Here is a 17375-nt window from a genome sequence, read left to right as displayed (position 1 = left end):
CATGATTGGCAGTGGAGTTTTACGGTGTTGATTTGCCAGCCCGGCGCCCAACCTTCCAGAGAAGGCGCGCACACACACCCCCACCCCCCTAGGGCCAATTCAGAGTGTCCAGAGTTTCCTGTTTGTCGGGTGCCGAGCTCTGAATAAAACAAAAACAATGTCTTTCAGCTCTTTCCGTGTTATGAGGTCGCCCCAGCGGATCACCGGTCCGCACATTGATTGGCACTGGTGTTTTTTACGGCGTCGAGCTGCCAGCCCGGCGCCCAATCTTCACAAAAGCACAGACATACACAAAAACACATTCCTGCGTGTCTTTAAAACTAAGAGTCCACATTCCTTGTACTTTCACTTTCATTTCATTGCGTCACACAAACAAAGACACCATTTTAAAGTCGTATATTGGGGTTAATAAAGTGTTTAGACATCAGAAGTATTTTATCTTGCTAAAGTTTTTATAATATACTTATATATTAAATTTACAGCCAGTTAAAAATGTCAGCTGATGATGCTAATGGAACAGTTTACAACAGGACAACAGAACCCACTGGAACACGAAAACCGTGTGAATGTCTATGCTTTCAGTTAGATCGAGTAGGCCGTGAGCGCTTTATCGCGAAATGCGCTACAGTTGTGAGTATGCTGCCGATAACTGCTTGTACTTATTTCCCCCAAATATCAACCATAAATCCTCAGATTCTAACAATGTGACTGTGAGGTCTGCGTTTTTCATGTTTTAAAGGAACAGTCATAACTAGATCCGGCTTGTTCCGTTTTTAAGTGAAACATTATAAGTTAGATTTTATACCTTGTATTTAATGTACAGAAACATAAAATGTACATTGTTGGCATTTGTAATGAAGTGCGAGTTTGTGAGGACGCTAGTAGATACAATCAGGAAGTAGAAATCTTGAAACATTGTAGTGTGGCGGTATGATAAATAATAACGTTGCGCTGAACTTTTATTAACCAGTTGTTATTTTGGCAGGCTTAGGGCATAAATTGATACAGTGTACTTTAATGTGGATTTTAAGGACGTCAATTCCTTTGGCCTTTCCTTTTTGTAGTAAACAAAAACTTTACTTAGGGAATATCAAACAAAAGGAAATAATACATTGATTGTCCGTTTATACTTAGGGTTGCCAACTTTTCAAATGCCCAAAGTGGGACATTTTTGGTACAAGCGTCAGATTTTGCAGGGCGAAACATACCCGCGGTCAGTACACAGGACAGAACTTCACATTTTTGCCTAAATAAAATCTTATTATTGTAGCATTTTAGTTGCTTATTCTGTTTCTTATAACATTTAGGTGTTTCAGATACAGAATAACTGTTTTATGCAACCATTACATAAACTGTAGGAAATAATTTTGTCCTAAAATCTCAGGGCATTTCCCATTTTTGTTTCAATTTTTTTGCAGGACGCAACTGCCCAATGAGGAACTGTCCCTCGCGAAATGGGACAGGTGGTAACTTTTAGTTATGTACTCACCATAACTTCAGATGTTTGGGATCCATCTCACCTACATTCTGAAAGATGGACTCGGCACGCTTATGCTATAGAGCGAGGCCTCTTATTGGCTGAGCTTTCTTTATCCCAGGATGCACCACCACTAATCCCCCAGATCTTGTTTGTCTGCATTCATGCACACATGCACAGCTTGTTTATATAACATTGTTAGATGTTTCAAGATGAAACAACAGGATTCGGACCTTCTGATATCCTCTGATCTCCAAGGAAGGGGGAAGGAGGGTGGGTTATTAGAATGTGCGAGATGGATCCCAAACATCTGAAGTTATGGTGAGTACATAACTAAAAGATGTTATGTGATCCGATCTCGCCTACATTCTGAAAGATGGGACAGCGTCCCTAGCACCTAAATCCCGGGTGGCTCATTGGAAAACACTCCTGAGCACTGTGGAACCAAATGAAGCTCGCCCTCTAGATGCCACATCTAATTTGTAGTGAGAAATGAAAGTATGCGGGGAAGACCATGTAGCCGCAGCACAAATGTCACCAATAGCAAGCTTAGAATGAAATGCTACTGAAGTAGCCATAGCCCTTGTAGAATGAGCTTTGACAGAGGTGGAAAGCTCCTCGTTAGAAAAAATATAAGCTTGAGTAATACAGTCCCTGATCCATTTGGCAATAGTGACCTTTGTGACTGCGTTGCCCAATTTGTTTTCTGCAAAGGACACAAACAACTGATCTGTATTCCTTGACTGTTTGGTCCTATCCAAATAAAAAGCGTAACTGCCTATGGACATCTAGTGTGTGGAAAATAAATTCCGCTTCATTGGAGTATTTTGGAAAAACACTGGGAGCTCTAATGACTGTTGTAAGCATAAAGTAGAGCAGACTTTAGGAACAAAAGAAGGATTCGGTCTGAGGGAAACTCTGTCTGGATGAAAACCAAGTACGGAGGTTTTACTGACAAAGCTTGAAGTTCTGAAACCCTTCTGGCTGAAGTAATTGCCACTAGGAAAGCTGTCTTCCATGATAGAAACTTCAAATCACAGGTAGCTGCCGGTTCAAGGGGGAAGAAGTCAAGGCACGTAATACTATATCCAGATCCCATGGAGGTGCAGGATGAGAAACTGGAGGTCTTAATAGAGCAGCACCTTTCAAGAAGGTCTTACACAACCTGTTGCTCATTAAAGGTGGGTCTATGGATTCATGAAAGTTAGAAATTGCTGCCAATTGTACTTTGATGGTAGAAACAGAAGAGCCTTGGTTGAAAAGAGAGGTTAGGAACTTGAGTACTTCTGCTACGGGAGTTGAAATGGGGTCCAGGCCCCGGAGTTGAGCCCATATAGCAAATCTTTTCCATTTGCTAGAATAAAGTTTCTTCATAGTCGACTTGTGGGCTGAAGACAATATGCGCACTACCTCTGGGCCCAGTGCATGTCTCCTGACTATGGTTGGAAGAGGAGGAGCCAGGCCGTCAATCTTAATGTGTGTAGGGACTGGTGTAGTAGTCCCGACTGATGAGTCAGTAGGTCTGGGATCTGGTCCAGGAACCATGGACCTTCCAGAGCATGTTTTCGAAGATAGGGAAACCAGACTTGACGAGGCCAGTACGGAGCAATTAAGATCATCTTGCTCCCTAAGAGAGAAGCCTTCTGAATTACCTTGGGTAGTAGCGGAACTGGAGGGAAGGCATAAAGTAGGCCGGTGGGCCAAGGATGGACTAACGCGTCCATAGGGCTCTTCCCCGGAGCCGGGGATAGGGAGAAAAATCCTTGCACTTCGCATTCAGAGGAGTCGCGAAGAGGTCGCAACAAGGAACTCCCCATTCGCTGAAAATCTGTCTTGTAATAGTTATATTCAGAGACCACTCGTGAGGAGAGAGAATGGTCCTGCTCAACCTGTCGGCTACGACATTGGATTTGCCCGGTATGTGAGTTGCCACTAGGAAGCGATTGGTTGAGATTGCACATTCCCAGACCCTCATCGCTTCTCTGCAAAGAGGATAGGATCTGGTCCCTCCCTGCTTGTTCAGGTACCAGACAACTGACATGTTGTCCGTGTGAACAGCAATTACGCCCTGAGGGAGGTAACAGTGAAGGGCTTGAAGGGACAGGAGTACTGCTCTCATCTCTAGGATGTTGATGTGGAGAGAGGTCTCTTCCGGATGCCATTTGCCCTGGACTGACCTGCCCAGGGAATGCCCCCCCCCATCCCGTCTGGGAGGCGTCCGTGGTCAACGTGGCTGCCGGAGGAGGAAGAGCAAAGGGTCGTCCCTGATCCAAATTGGAAGACACTAGCCACCAGCGAAGGTCTCTTCTGCAAGATTCTGTGATCCATATTAGATGATTGAGAGGGAGTTCCTGAAAGGACCATTGAGTTGAGAGAAGCCACTGGAGGATTCTCATGTGTAACCTTGCCAAGAGAACTAGCAGAACTGTGGCAGACATCGATCCCAATAGTTGCAAGACCATTCTGGCTGGGGCTTTGGACTTGGGGAGTAGGGCTCGAACCTGACTTTGTATGATCTGAATTCTGTCTGCAGGTAGATAGACCCGCATCTGATTTGAATCTATCTCTGCCCCTATGAATTTTATCCTTTGAGATGGCCGTAACACAGACTTTGGCCAATTGAAGGTGATTCCTAGGGAATTGCCCAGTGATGTTGTGGCCTGCAGGCTCTGTAGAAGTAGATGCTTTGAGGTGGCAGTTAGAAGCCAGTCGTCTAGGTACGGAAACACCTGGAATCCTAGACTCCTCAAGTGAGCAGTCACTACTGCCAAGCATTTGGTGAACACCCTGGGGGCTGTGGTGAGACCAAAGGGCAGCGCACAAAACTGAAAATGACTGCTTCCTAGGCTGAAGCGCAAGTGTCTCCTGGACGTTTGATGTATTTTGATATGGTAATACGCATCCTTGAGGTCTATGGAGCACATCCAAACACCTTTCTCCAACAACGGGAGAATGGTTTGTAAAGTGACCATTCGGAACTTGGACTTCTTGACTGAACGGTTTAAGTTGCTTAGGTCCAAAATGGGCCTCAAGTCCCCGGTCTTTTTTGGCACTAAAAAGAATCTTGAGTAAGTCCCTAATCCGATCTGGTCTGCGGGGACCGGTTGGATGGCTCCTTTTTGCAGCAGTTTTGAAATTTCTATGGCTGCGGTATCCCGTTGACTGGGTGGTGGGTCCGGGATTCTTTTGGACTGAGGGGGGGGGACAACAGAATGGGATGGTGTAACCTCCGGCGATAATTCGAAGCACCCATCGGTCCTGAGTGATCCTTTCCCAGGCCTTTAGGTGCTTCGAAAAACGACCCCCGACTGACTCCGGAGCAGCGCAGCCAGGCAATCCCTCCGGGACTATGAAAAGTTGAGGAGCCACGAAAGGACTCGCGGTCTCCAGTGTTGCAGGGGCCTCTGCCGCCTCTGGGACGGCGTCTTCCTGATGAATTTCCCTCTCCTCTGCCTCTGGAGGGGGAACCTTCCTACTGAGAGGAGTAAGACTTCTGCGATCTCCGGAACCACATCTTCCCTCCTCTTTTAGCCTTGGAATAAGGCCAAAAGGGAGTGGAAAATCGTGCCCCTACGGCAGTCAGAGTCTTACCCTCCTGTTCACAGCGGGTAAGTGTGTCTTTCACCTTGGGCCCAAACAGGGAGGACCCATCAAATGGGACGTCGGCGAATGAAGACTTGAAGGCCTCCGCAAAATGACACAGGCGAAGCCAGGCTTGCCTCCGTAGCGCAATGCCTGTACCTGCCGCTCTACTCGCCCCCTCGGCCGCATACGAGATGAGCCTCATGGACGAGTTCGAGATGAATGACATTGTAGCCAGCTGAGATCCAACCGTCTGGGCCAGCTCCTCAGGCAGGTTACCTAAGAGGGTATCGGATAGCTCCTTAATCAGATCCCTCTGGAATCTCGTAAAGTGCGTTAGGTAGTTCAGAGACCTCAAAGTAAAGGCCGCTGAACTAAGGGTGCGCTTGCCGTACCGATCCATGCTCCTAGACTCCTTATTAGGAGGATGGATGGACGTAGAAGCCTCTGCTACATCCTGCTGTGTAGCAGATGCCACCACCATAGCATCCAGAGCCACACCTTTCATGAGGAACTCTCTATCTGGGGGTGCTGAAAGAAATTTGTTTGGACGAGCTGGCACCGGTTCCACAGAGTCCGGGTGTTCCCACGCCCTTCGACAGATCAAATCCAAGAGCTCGTCGAAGGGCGGAGACACCCAGGAGGTGGAGGGCTGAGCCCCGAAGGCCTTCAGGAACACCGACTCATCAGCAGAGGGAAGTTTGGACTGCCAGCCGCCTCGTTGTTTTAGGGCTTCAAGGATGTCTGCAAAGGAGACATCATCCGAGGACGACTTGGGGGACCCCTCTGCATCATCGAGATCAGTGTCAGATGTCAAAGACTCATCAGGGGAGTCAACGTGCTTCCTCTTGCACGTTTTCTTCCTGGGAGGTTCATCTGAAGAGGCTTCAGAAGGACCTCCAAGAGGGGAGAAACCCCAGCGGGGGTAACCTGAGGCCCAGGGGCTCCACTGTCTGCTGACAGGGGAACTGCCAACGACCCAGTCTCCAAGAGTAGGGAAGGAGCCGGGGAAACTGTGGAGGTGGCCAAAGAAGACTTGGCTAGAGCACTCCTTATAGCCCTGAAGGCGGGACCACCAGAATCCTGGGAAGGTCCCCCCTCCGTGGCCACGACAGTAGACGGTACTCCCGCCGCCGATGCACCAAGAGGAAGACTTGGGACCAAGGCATCAATCCCAAGCCTCCCCTAGGGCCGAAGGAAGAAGTCCGTGCACTGAACTCCGACCCAGGAGCCGGAGTCGGAGCAAGGGTCGGGTCTGACCCTAACACCTCCACTGGTTCCACCAACACCCGCTCCAATGGTGCCGAAGCTGTTGGAGGAGGAAGAACTGTAAGGGAGTGGACCATCGGCTCCGAAGCCAAATGGGCTGGAGCCGAAACCATCTTTTGGAACACCGGAGACTGGAAGAGTCGAAGGAGTACCCTGTCGATGTCCGAATCAGACATCCTGGAAGATCTCGAGGATACCGACTGGGCCCGAACCGATTTCTCCATCGGCTCCGAAGGGCCTGGGGATCGGCTCCGAAAGGATTCCACTATTATCGGCTCCGAGGAAGCCTTCACCGAAATTTCTCTCGGCTCCGATAAAGACTTCGGCTCCAAGGGGGAAGTGTCTGAGCCGATGACCCTTATCGGCTCCAATATCAGTGGAGCCGATGAGGATGACCCGCCTCTCGATGCTCCAGACCTCGGCTCCGAAACCAGACGGGTCGAGGTAGGAGGCATCGAGGCAGACCGTTCCGACCTCGGCTCCGAAGTCTGTGGAGCCGATGGAGAAGTCTGCTTGCCTTTCTTAGCCGTCGGCTCCGACTGACTGGTCGGAGCCGAAGCTTTCCTCTTCTTAGAAGAAGGAGAGGAAGATAAAGCCTCCTCGAAAGAAGGCTTGATTAATCCTCTAAGGATTAATTTGTTTTTCCTCTCCTGGAGGACTCAAGAGGAAAACGCATGGCACACACTGCAGGATTCTTGGAGATGTATGGCGCCAAGACAATAGACGCATGAGGAGTGGTCATCCGTAATGGACATTTTAAATCCACACCTCGTGCACTTCTTAAAACCGGATGGTTTATGTTCCTTAGACATAGTTGTAAAAAAACAGGAACAACAGTAAATTTTAAACAGCTTAGGATACAGGTACAACAAATATGCCAACCAATATATAAATACTGAAAGAGAAACTTTTCCTTTTTTTTTTTTTTTTTTTTACAGTAAGAAAAAAGAAAGAAAGAAAGCAAGGAGGGTCAAGACCCTCTAACTCAAATGGGTACTTGACCCACACACAACCAATAAAGCAGTTAGAACAGTGAAGGCCCCTCTGACTGAAAGGAATCTTCTCTGACAGGAAATTTCAAGTAAAAATCAATAAATCACCAAGAAACACACTCATACACAAATAATAGCTGTTAAAACAGCTTTTGGGTTGAAAAAAAGAAAATTTCTGACAGGAAAAGATACTATTAATATAGTACTTAGCCCAGCCAATGTTGAGACCACGTCCAAGCTCTGTAAGCGGCAAACGAGATCTGGGGGATTAGTGGTGGTGCATCCTGGGATAAAGAAAGCTCAGCCAATAAGAGGCCTCGCTCTATAGCATAAGCGTGCCGAGTCGGAGCCGAGGTATCGGCTCCGAACCCATCTTTCAGAATGTAGGCGAGATCGGATCACATAACATCCTTATTTATACTAAGCGGTGCCTGTAGTTGGGTAGGTGCGTCTTAGCTAAACTGTCAGACTAGGTGGATTTCGTTCAGGATTTGAGCAAGTTAAACTTTTACTTCTTCGCGTATGCTATTGTGTATATTAGTAGAGCAGCTTTCCCGTACGCATTGAGTCAGAGCATTAAAACTGGCATTAACTCAAAATAGGCAATCCTGGTATGCACTGTTTTGGAATAAGCCGCACCGACGTACCAGTCAAATGCCCAGATTTTGCCTCATGTTTTTTTAAATTTGTGATTTTTTTCTGGCAAATTTTTGAAGATTGACGTCAGTAAATAATAATAATATTATACTATTGAAACAGTCACCAAGGCCATTGATGAGGGTAAGGCAGTTCACACAGCCTACCTTGACCTTGCAAAAGCTTTCGACACAATACCCTACTTGGGTATCATAGAAAAGCTCACCAGCTTAAATGTAAACCCATATGTCACAAGATGGGTTGCAAACTGGCTCAAGGACAGAACCCACAGGGTTAGAGTTGCTGGTGCCATGTCAGACTCCAAGCCGGTCACAAGCGGTGTCCCACAGGGCTCAGTCCTGGGCCGCCTCTTGTTCGGCATCTACTTTTCAGAAGTGCAGGCAAACATAGGAGGATTGTGGCTGACAAAGTTTGCAGATGACTGCAAACTGGGCGCCATAGTTGAAAATCCATCAGACACAGATATCCTTCAGAGAGGTCTCATAGAAACGGATAACTGGTGCCAGAGCCATGGCCTTAAGCTAAACGCCAAAAAATGTATAGTCATACCCTTTGGTAAAACAAGGTAACCCCAAGTTACCACATAGGTGGCAATCCATTAAGCACAGAAGAGGTTATCAGGGACCTGGGGACCCAAGTTGACAGTAACCTTTCTTTTGACACTCACATTGCCAAAGTGGTTAGGAGGGCCTTCTACATTGCCCACCTGATTACGAAGGGATTCACATCCAGATCAAGGGAGGTCATTGTTCCCTGTACTCTTCACTTATCAGACCAATGATTGAGTACAATGCCCCATTTGGAATGTATCTTACCCGACACCTGCAGCAATTGGAAAGACCCCAAAAGTTCCTCACCAAAAGGATAAAGGGGCTCAAAAATATGCCATATGCTGCCCGACTGAAGAAACTCCAGCTCTATTCAGTCGCATACCGTCTGCTCAGAGGTGACCTGTGCCTGACATACAAGGCCATGTCCAACCCGGAATTAATGGACATGCTCCACCTCAAAAAATCCAAATCCACCGGAGCCACAAGAGCAAGAGACTTAAACCTCAACACGGATATAAATAGGACGTGCTGGAGGGACAGATTCATCACCCAGAGACGTCCTATGCTGTGGAACAGAATCCCGGTCCATGTGAGACAGAGCACCTCGCTGGCTCTGTTCAAGAGGAATCTTGACCAGTGGATGGGAGATTGTAGGTTTACCCCGGGGATCATCTCTGTATCACTGCTGGACAGAGGCACGGCAAACTAATGGGTATAGTATTCTTCAACCTAAGGGGTGGTGAAAGCCACACAACTCTGGCTAGGCTTATAAGTGCCCTAGGGCAGATAGCCTAGTATGAACCTATGAACTATTGAGTTTCAGACTTCACGTTCTTCAAAAAATGCTTGTTAACCCAAGTCCTGTTATTCTAGCAACTTTCTAAGCACTATTTAAAGTCTCTCTTCATTTTTGGGACGTTGCTCCCTCCACAGTATTTCAGGCTCTGTCCAGATTTATTTTGCTAAGAAGTTGGGAAGAATGGCCACAAGGTCCAACCACCTTCCATGTAATCACACAATTCCAACCGCTGTTTCATCTGGATCATTTTTCCATTGACTGTACTCCTGTTCACCCTCACTTACCACTATAGTATTGTGGCATAATTGTATCTATGTACCCCAGTCAAACTATGTAGAATTGGGTATGGTCTGTGTGACTGACATACAAAATGGCTGTAATGTTATATTCAAATGATGCATGATTGACCTGCAGATTGCCAGTGACCTCATCTATACTTTGGTTGTCCAGTGACACACATGGAAATGACCACTGCACAAGTGATTTATGAATTCCCCTTAAACTGAGAATCTCCAGAGCTAAATGGCTTAAATGCTGCAGGTGTTAAATGTAATTTCTAAGAAATCCCCCTTTGCCTTCCTAACCATTTAGCCAAATTCATGTGGAGAAGTAAATACAAGGGAGACTTTGTTCACCTATTTATCTCTTTTCTTGGTCACATAAGGGAATTTCGTGTTTTGTGTTGGAGTGCTACACATGCCAAAGCTGATGCAAAGATTTACCATGGAGCCAAAAATAGGGTTTATTACCATTCTGTTCAGAAGCTGCATCACTCCCATTTCTGTTGTAGTATGCTGTTTAGCCATACGGAGTGATGTGAAGCACATCCACAGCACTGAAGTATTGCTCATTGATCTCGATTTGGAGGGGCAGTTGCCTCAAGATTAGTGTGTTCTTCCCACTAAATAGGGAGGAACACTTTGATGTTGTGGCAAAATCTGTGCTGACATTGTTAGCATGGAAGTTTTATTGAAAGCATTAAAGCTTAGTTGTGGTTTAAGTGCCAGCAGTAAAATCTCTTGCAGACAATGGTCTGGATTCAGAAAACTTTGCTGCATCATTCTAAGGGATTTTGCACAACTAATGGCCCCACTTGGATGGGTGTGATTCAGAAAACCTAGCTACACAGTAAGGCCAAACCATATTATGAGGTTGGCCATGCTGTTTGATGAATGCATGAAATGCATAATGAAACACCACATATGATAATGAGGCAACAAAAAATGGCTGATGAATTCAGGAACATTTAAATGCCAGAGATTCTGTGCTTACCTTAGATTTGAGTTATGCTGTATTCACATGTTCAAACAGGATACATTGTGCAAATATGCTTGGGGTTGCAGCAACAGTTGCAGATGTGTATCTACAAGAGGTTGTCATTGCACCTGCCTTGCTCGATTGTGCATGATATTGTCCATGGAGACTTAGGTTCTTTAATTCACACTTAACATTTCATGTCATCCATAACACCAACATTGTTAATAGATACTGTGTGGACAAGGACACCTTGTAGGGAATTGTGGACTTGGGTTGACCTCGACTGTAGCCTTGTTGAAGTTGTGGCGTACCTGTCCCAGTGGATACAGAGGTATGTGTGGCTTAGCATGTATTAGCTACAGGGACATTTCTGTGACTTAGAGAGTACTTCATTAATTCACTGATGTCATGCTTCAGCATGTAGGAGAGCATATGTGGTTTCCACCTACCCCAGAGGAGAGAGCAAACACTGTGTGGAAATTCTATGACATAGCCCATTTCCCTGTGGTTCTGGGGGCCATAAACTATATCCACATTATAGTAAAGGCCCCACCTGGTTAACTGAGAAGGAGGTATGTGAACCACAAAGGCTGTCACTTTGCCAGGTGGTGTATAATGTACAGGGTATCATCTACAATGTGCTTGCAGCCACCTAGGCAGTTTTCATGATTTTTCCATGTGGCACACAAGTGATCTTTATCAACGATTTATGAGCAGTGATTTCCACAAGGCCACCTTGTGGGTGATGTTGGATATGCTGTAGAATATTGGCTTAGTATACCAACTGAAAGTCCACATAGCCAAACTGACCAAAGGTACAGTCATAAACTATCACAAGCTGGCAATTTTATAGAGCATGTAATTTTGGGCTGTTGAAGTCATGTTTTCACTGGTTGATTATATCTGGTAGTGCCCTGTAGTTTGATCCTGCCACTTGTGCAAAAATACTGACCATGTATGCTGTGTTACATAATGTGATAGAAAGCAGTTTTAGCAGGGTGTTTCTTGCAGGGACCCCAGTTCCCATCGCCTTATGTAGCAGCAACTGAAACAGATGTGGAGTTAGTGAAGGAGTCAGTAACAGGGAATAACTGTGCCAAATGGAAGCTGGCACAATGCTGTGGCTGCAGCAAAGTGTCAGAGAATTGCATATAGCTTTACAATATAACTGTACAAGAGTTAAGTAGATACACTACAGTAAAAGTGATGCATGCAGAAATATCAGACTGTGCTTACCCATGAATAGGCTGGCCACACTGTGCATCAGACATAGACAACCCAAGTAACAATGTACAAAGGACAGGTCACAGCTATCATTTGGACAGGTGGACAAGGAAGTACATGGGTCCATGCCTTTAACAGGGAAGCGTGTGAGTGCTGTGATATAGTAAAATAAAAAATACATTTTTGAATAGTGTGAGAACTTCCTTTCAGGGGGTTAATTGATTGGGAAGGCCAGGGTCAGTGGATGTGTGTGATGTGCTGGAGGTTATGGTGCTGTGTGTTTGCATGTATGCTGAGGCTGTGTTCTTGCATGCGGGTTAGCATGGTGGTTTGGCATACTTGACAGGTCCAGGGCACGCATGACAGAGGGTTCTACTTCTTGTGCACATACCTAACCATGAGACTTGACTTTGCCAGCAACTGGGAGATTCAGAGGAGCAGATTAGAACACTAGGGTGAGTATATGTGATGCTGAGAAAAATGTCTGTTTGCATATTAACAGTTGTAGTCATTACAAATATTTCTGTATAACTTTCATACAGTATTAACACAACTGTCAGTACTGGCATATCTCAAAGTTAATATTAACTATGCAATGTTAGAAGTGTTTTTCTTTGTCTCCTGTATAGATGGACAGGTAGATAACTGCATTAAGTCTATGTGCACAGAAATTGTAGCATGGCTGTAAATTCATTTCCCCCACTCTAAAAAAAAGTTTTGTTGTCATGGCAAAGTTTATTTTCATCCAAGGATATTGGTGCACCACTGGTCCTTATATTTAATAACTATAAGTAGTACATTAATACACATTACAGTAGAAGTATCTGTCCCTTTTTTATATACACACACACACACACACACACACACACACACACACACACACACACACACACAGACACCTCTGCTGGACATATTTATTGTGTGATCAGCATGTTTATTATGAATATTTTTTGTTTTATTATTGTCAAATTTTGAATACCATCACTGGCCAGAAGCACAGATGTGCTGTCTTGAGAAGTAGCCCCTACAGTTAATATTATTTTGCATCAGACTGAATGTGCTGATGGCTTTTGGCTTAGACCCTTACATACTAAAATTAGACAAATAGGTTGATGACATAGCTGTGTAAGTCATACTAATAAAACTTTATTATGTTTGTTTATGTTAAAAATGCAGTAGTCTTGATTTTTTTATTTCTCTTCTTTCATTCTCTTTGTCATTATCTTTTCCTTACATTTTTTTTATTTCTCTGATTTCTTTTACTGTTATATACAGTAGCACTGCAGCCTGCACCTAATGCACAAGCAAGGCCTGCAACCCCCCCAACAGGCGACAGCAGTAGCACAGCCACCACCAGAGGCACCCATTATGTCTATGTCCCAGCCCGCCACAGTTGCCTCAACATCTCCTGTTGTACCTGCAGAGGGTGCTGATAACAGCCCAATTGACAGTCACACATTTGTCACTCATCAGGAGCTGGCAGAACTTGTGGGGTAAGTAACAGGCAGGTGGTCGGATGCCACAATGAACACATGGAGACCATGCACCAGCGACTTTTCCCTACACTGACTCCACCTTCTGAGGCAGGACTCATTGTTGACAGTTCTCAGGGTAATGAGACTCTTCCATTGGGTCCAAGCTTGCAAAAATATCCAGCATTCCAGAATGTTATTTATACTATTCAGGAGGGAAGGGATATGAAGAATACAAATGCAGAAGCTAAGGACTATTTAGTTTCTCAGCACTGTTGTTGGAGACAGTATTTGGATATTGTTGACATCTACCTCCACTGTACATAATAAAGTATTCTTAATTGAACTATAATGTGTGCAGACTTTATTCTAAAGATTTAGTCCATAAAAGGAAGATTGGCACCTGTTCAGCACACTTTTGGGTAATTAACAGATAAATACCTTCATTCCAGTCTCAGTCTAGTTTCTTCCAGTTATATCCAGGTCATACCAGTGTCCTGTAGTCATATCAATTCTTACAGTGGCAAGCCACCATCGACTGGGGGGGGGGTGCACTAGTTAAAGTCCCCAAACCCCATAGCTACCTTATCAACCGTCAGACTGTGTGCATCCTACAGAGCAACAATACTTCAGAAAATGTACAGTAAAGTCTCAAAGAACTTCAGCAAAGTAGCAGTGTTCCTTCAGAACATTGATTCAGAAAATATATAGTAAAATCTCAAAGAACTTCAGCAGTGTTCTTTCAGAGCATTACTTTAGAAAATCTACAATAAAGTCTCTAAAAACTTAAGATTATCCAGTTAACAGCAACGTATCAGAAAATTTCACTATCTCCAAAGCAGACTAGCTTTCAAGTGTCCAGAGTGACATCACAATTCCAAGAAAATCCTTAAAAGACAGAATTTGAAGAAGCTGCAAGATGCCAGGCCACATTCTTCAAGCAGCTTCAACTTTCCTTTTGTGAGCATTCAATTTTGTTACAGTGCTTTTTTTTAGCTAGGTCAGACAGTAAATCTCAGAAAAGTTTAAAAACATCAGTAAATGTAAATAGTAAAAATATGTCAAACAGTACTTCTACAGTAAAGGCACCAGTAAATGTGTGGTTTAAAATAAAAAAATAGGTAAAGCAGTCTGAAAAATTGTGTTCCAGAAATATTCATTTAAATTTCAAGGTTATTAGTTCAGGAATGTTCATTCTTTCTAGACATAAAAGGGTTAAATCACAGAAGCAGACCGTAATAAGTACGGACACACTTTCTCATGATTTGCAGAATGAGTCAGCTTCTGTCTGTATGGTTTCAGACTTAAATACACAGGTTCTTGTTTACAGTCTTCAGAAATCAGTGTAAATGCTACAGTATATGCAATTCAAAATACAGAGTTAAGTCACAATATTGCAGCTACAGATGTAAACACAGTGTGTGTAAAGTTCAGATTTCCAGACAAAACATGAAGCAAACATTTGCAATGTCTCAGGTTCATGTTATATCAAATGCAGATGTTCAGAATGTAATAAATCCTAGTTTGTTTTCAGAAGCCAGTGCAAATATTGCAGTGAGCATGGATAAGAGGGACCAGAGTTCAGATATTGATCAGTTTGATAAAGTAAACACCCGCATAAATGATATACAGAATGCAGGGCACAATAAGGAAAAATGCATACCTTACCTCAAGTCAATGTTTTTACTAGTGTTTCATGGCAAAATATATAAAAAAGAAATGCATACTATAGCTTAAGTCAGTGTTTTTGATAGTTCTGTAAAAAAGGATTTTCATCTTGTCATTAAAGGGTGTGGCAGTAGAACCAAACCAGAGTATTTATCTGTCACTGTTTAAGGTTGAGAAAATGGCATTTCATTCTTTACAGAAAAGAAATTATGGAATAATGTACTGATTTAATACAGACACATCAATTTCAGTTACAAGTAGACTTTTTCTAGAGGACACAAGTGCAACTATGTCAGGATTTGAAGGATCAGAAGTTACATTTGTAAGCAGTGTTTCAAACTTCAGTATAAAGATTTTATGGAAAAATAAAAATGCTACAGAATGTACAGTAGTGCAGACAGGTGACACGTGTAAGAAATTGTGTGCAGTAGTTTGTGCAAATATACAGAATTTGAAAAAAAATTGGTCATGACAAGAACATACAGATGCATGGGTTAAAATAAAATAAATTCCAGTTCAGCAGCCACTGCTGAAATGCAGGTAGTCAAGTTGTCACATTTTTAGAAACAGTATCTTATTCTTAGAAAAGGTAAGACAGACTGGGGGTGGCCAGTAAGAAAAAAAAAGGTAACAGTTTCAGGCTAGTGGATGCACATGTTGTGTATGGTATACCAGAAATGACAGTCAATTTAATTCACAGAATAAAGAGTTTACAGGTACAGATCTGGTAAATTAATTTTTGTGTTACTGTTTTGTTAAGCGGACATTAAGACATTTGAATTATGGTGGTAAAGTATTGCAATGCTAAATAATATCTTGATACAGGCAGTGACAGAAAGCATTCACAAATTTTAAATAATGTGTTGCTAGTTTGCAGACTGTAGAATTTAAAGTCAGTGCTACATTTTAAAATTGATAGTACATTCAAAAGTCAAGATCTCATGCAAGAAATGATTACATCATACATTTTGTGTCATTAAAGCCACAGGTTTGAATCTTGTGTTGTGCTTGTATAAAGGGCAAGGGCAGACAACTAACATTGTAGAATAAGATTAGTTCAACTCTAGTAATGTTTGTAAATAGTTCAAGATTGTATGTATTTCATGCAGAAGTTGCATTTTACCAAACACACCAGAGGCACAAACTTACTTAACTGAGTTATCAGTTTACAGGCCAACTGAGTGAGCTAAATTAAAGACAGTGTAGTATGCCATTAAACAGTATGGTAAAAATCAGTTTAATATTAGTGATAGTTTTATGCAGTAACAGCTTTACTATTTATCTAAGAAAATTCTAGACAGTAATGATAAATTCTTGCAGCATGCAGTAGTAATGAAGAGTTAAATGACATTGTCTAAAAGAACAGCTAAGTGTTAAGACAGTGGGTAGAGACCTGCACACTGAAGAAATTATTTTGTAAGTTACAACCTGAGGGTCACAGAATAAACATAGAAAGTTCAACAGTTAAGATTAATTTTATAGAGGTACGGAAATGCAAAAAAAATGTTGAAATATTAATGCAGTGTCAGATTACTGCTTTAGTTTCATTTGAGGTTATGACAGGGAAAAACAATGCCACTGAGGTTTCCATTGATTTAATAATAAAGTTACAACCTTTCCATTTCACTGTTATACAGTACCAGTTCAGTTACAAACTTGCAATAATGTATTTATTTGTAACATTGGTTTAGTTCACTATAGTACATTATTAGTTTGCTTACAAGAGTTTATTAGCAGCATATGTTTGTTTCATGCAGAAAAATGTAAATAAAGTCAGGGCAACAAGCAATGCTGTCAGTTTATAATTTTTAAAACTGCAGCTATTTGGTTTAAGGTCCCGTTACTGTTTTTTTGTGTTTTGCAAATATTGCTACAAAAAGACATGCTGTAAATTTTGGAGATTTAAATAATTTCCAAGTTGATTTTCCAGAAAATATTTGTAAATAGTCAAGAAAAACTATTACATCAGCCACCCAGCCTTGCACAGAAGATGGAAAAGGGGAGGTTTGGAAGGCCTAAGTGTGAAAGGAATAAAAACAAGGACATTGGAACTCTAAGGTAGCAATTCCAATACCTCAGCAGTGACTGGGACAGTGCAGAGTAATGCCTAAATTTAGCAAGAGCTGTGGTGCACAACTGAAGTATCTACAGAAAGACAAGACCACCAAAGCTTCAGTTTAAATGTGTTTCTTCTTCTTTCGGCTTTTCACCACAGCGGATCATCTGTCCGCTCATGATTGGCAGTGGAGTTTTACGGTGTCGAGTTGCCAGCCCGGCGCCCAACCTTCACAGGAGGCACACACACACACTTACACCTAGGGGCAATATAGAGTGTCCACTCCACCTACTGTTTCAGTTTAAATGTGTTTCATTTATCTAAAGTCTTTAAAGTTGAAATGTGCATACAGCAGCTGTGCATTTATGCAG

The 17375-nt window shown here is 43.1% G+C and overlaps 1 protein-coding gene across 1 annotated transcript in view; it reads left to right on the top strand.

The window, feature by feature from the left end:
* Positions 1-350: 350 nt before the first annotated feature.
* Positions 351-17375, top strand: part of CMTM6 (CKLF like MARVEL transmembrane domain containing 6) — a 513325-nt gene continuing 496300 nt past the window's right edge. The window contains exon 1 of the mRNA XM_044066642.1: positions 351-630. Coding sequence (XP_043922577.1) covers positions 493-630 — 138 coding nt within the window. The 5' untranslated portion in view covers positions 351-492. The remainder of the gene's footprint in view (positions 631-17375) is intronic.

The sequence above is a fragment of the Protopterus annectens genome, chromosome 3.part1, assembly GCF_019279795.1.
Source record: "Protopterus annectens isolate FY-2018-M chromosome 3.part1, PAN1.0, whole genome shotgun sequence".
Taxonomy (NCBI): Eukaryota; Metazoa; Chordata; order Ceratodontiformes; family Protopteridae; genus Protopterus; species Protopterus annectens.
Note: the sequence above shows the minus strand (reverse complement) of the source record. Positions and strands in the feature narration are given on the sequence as shown.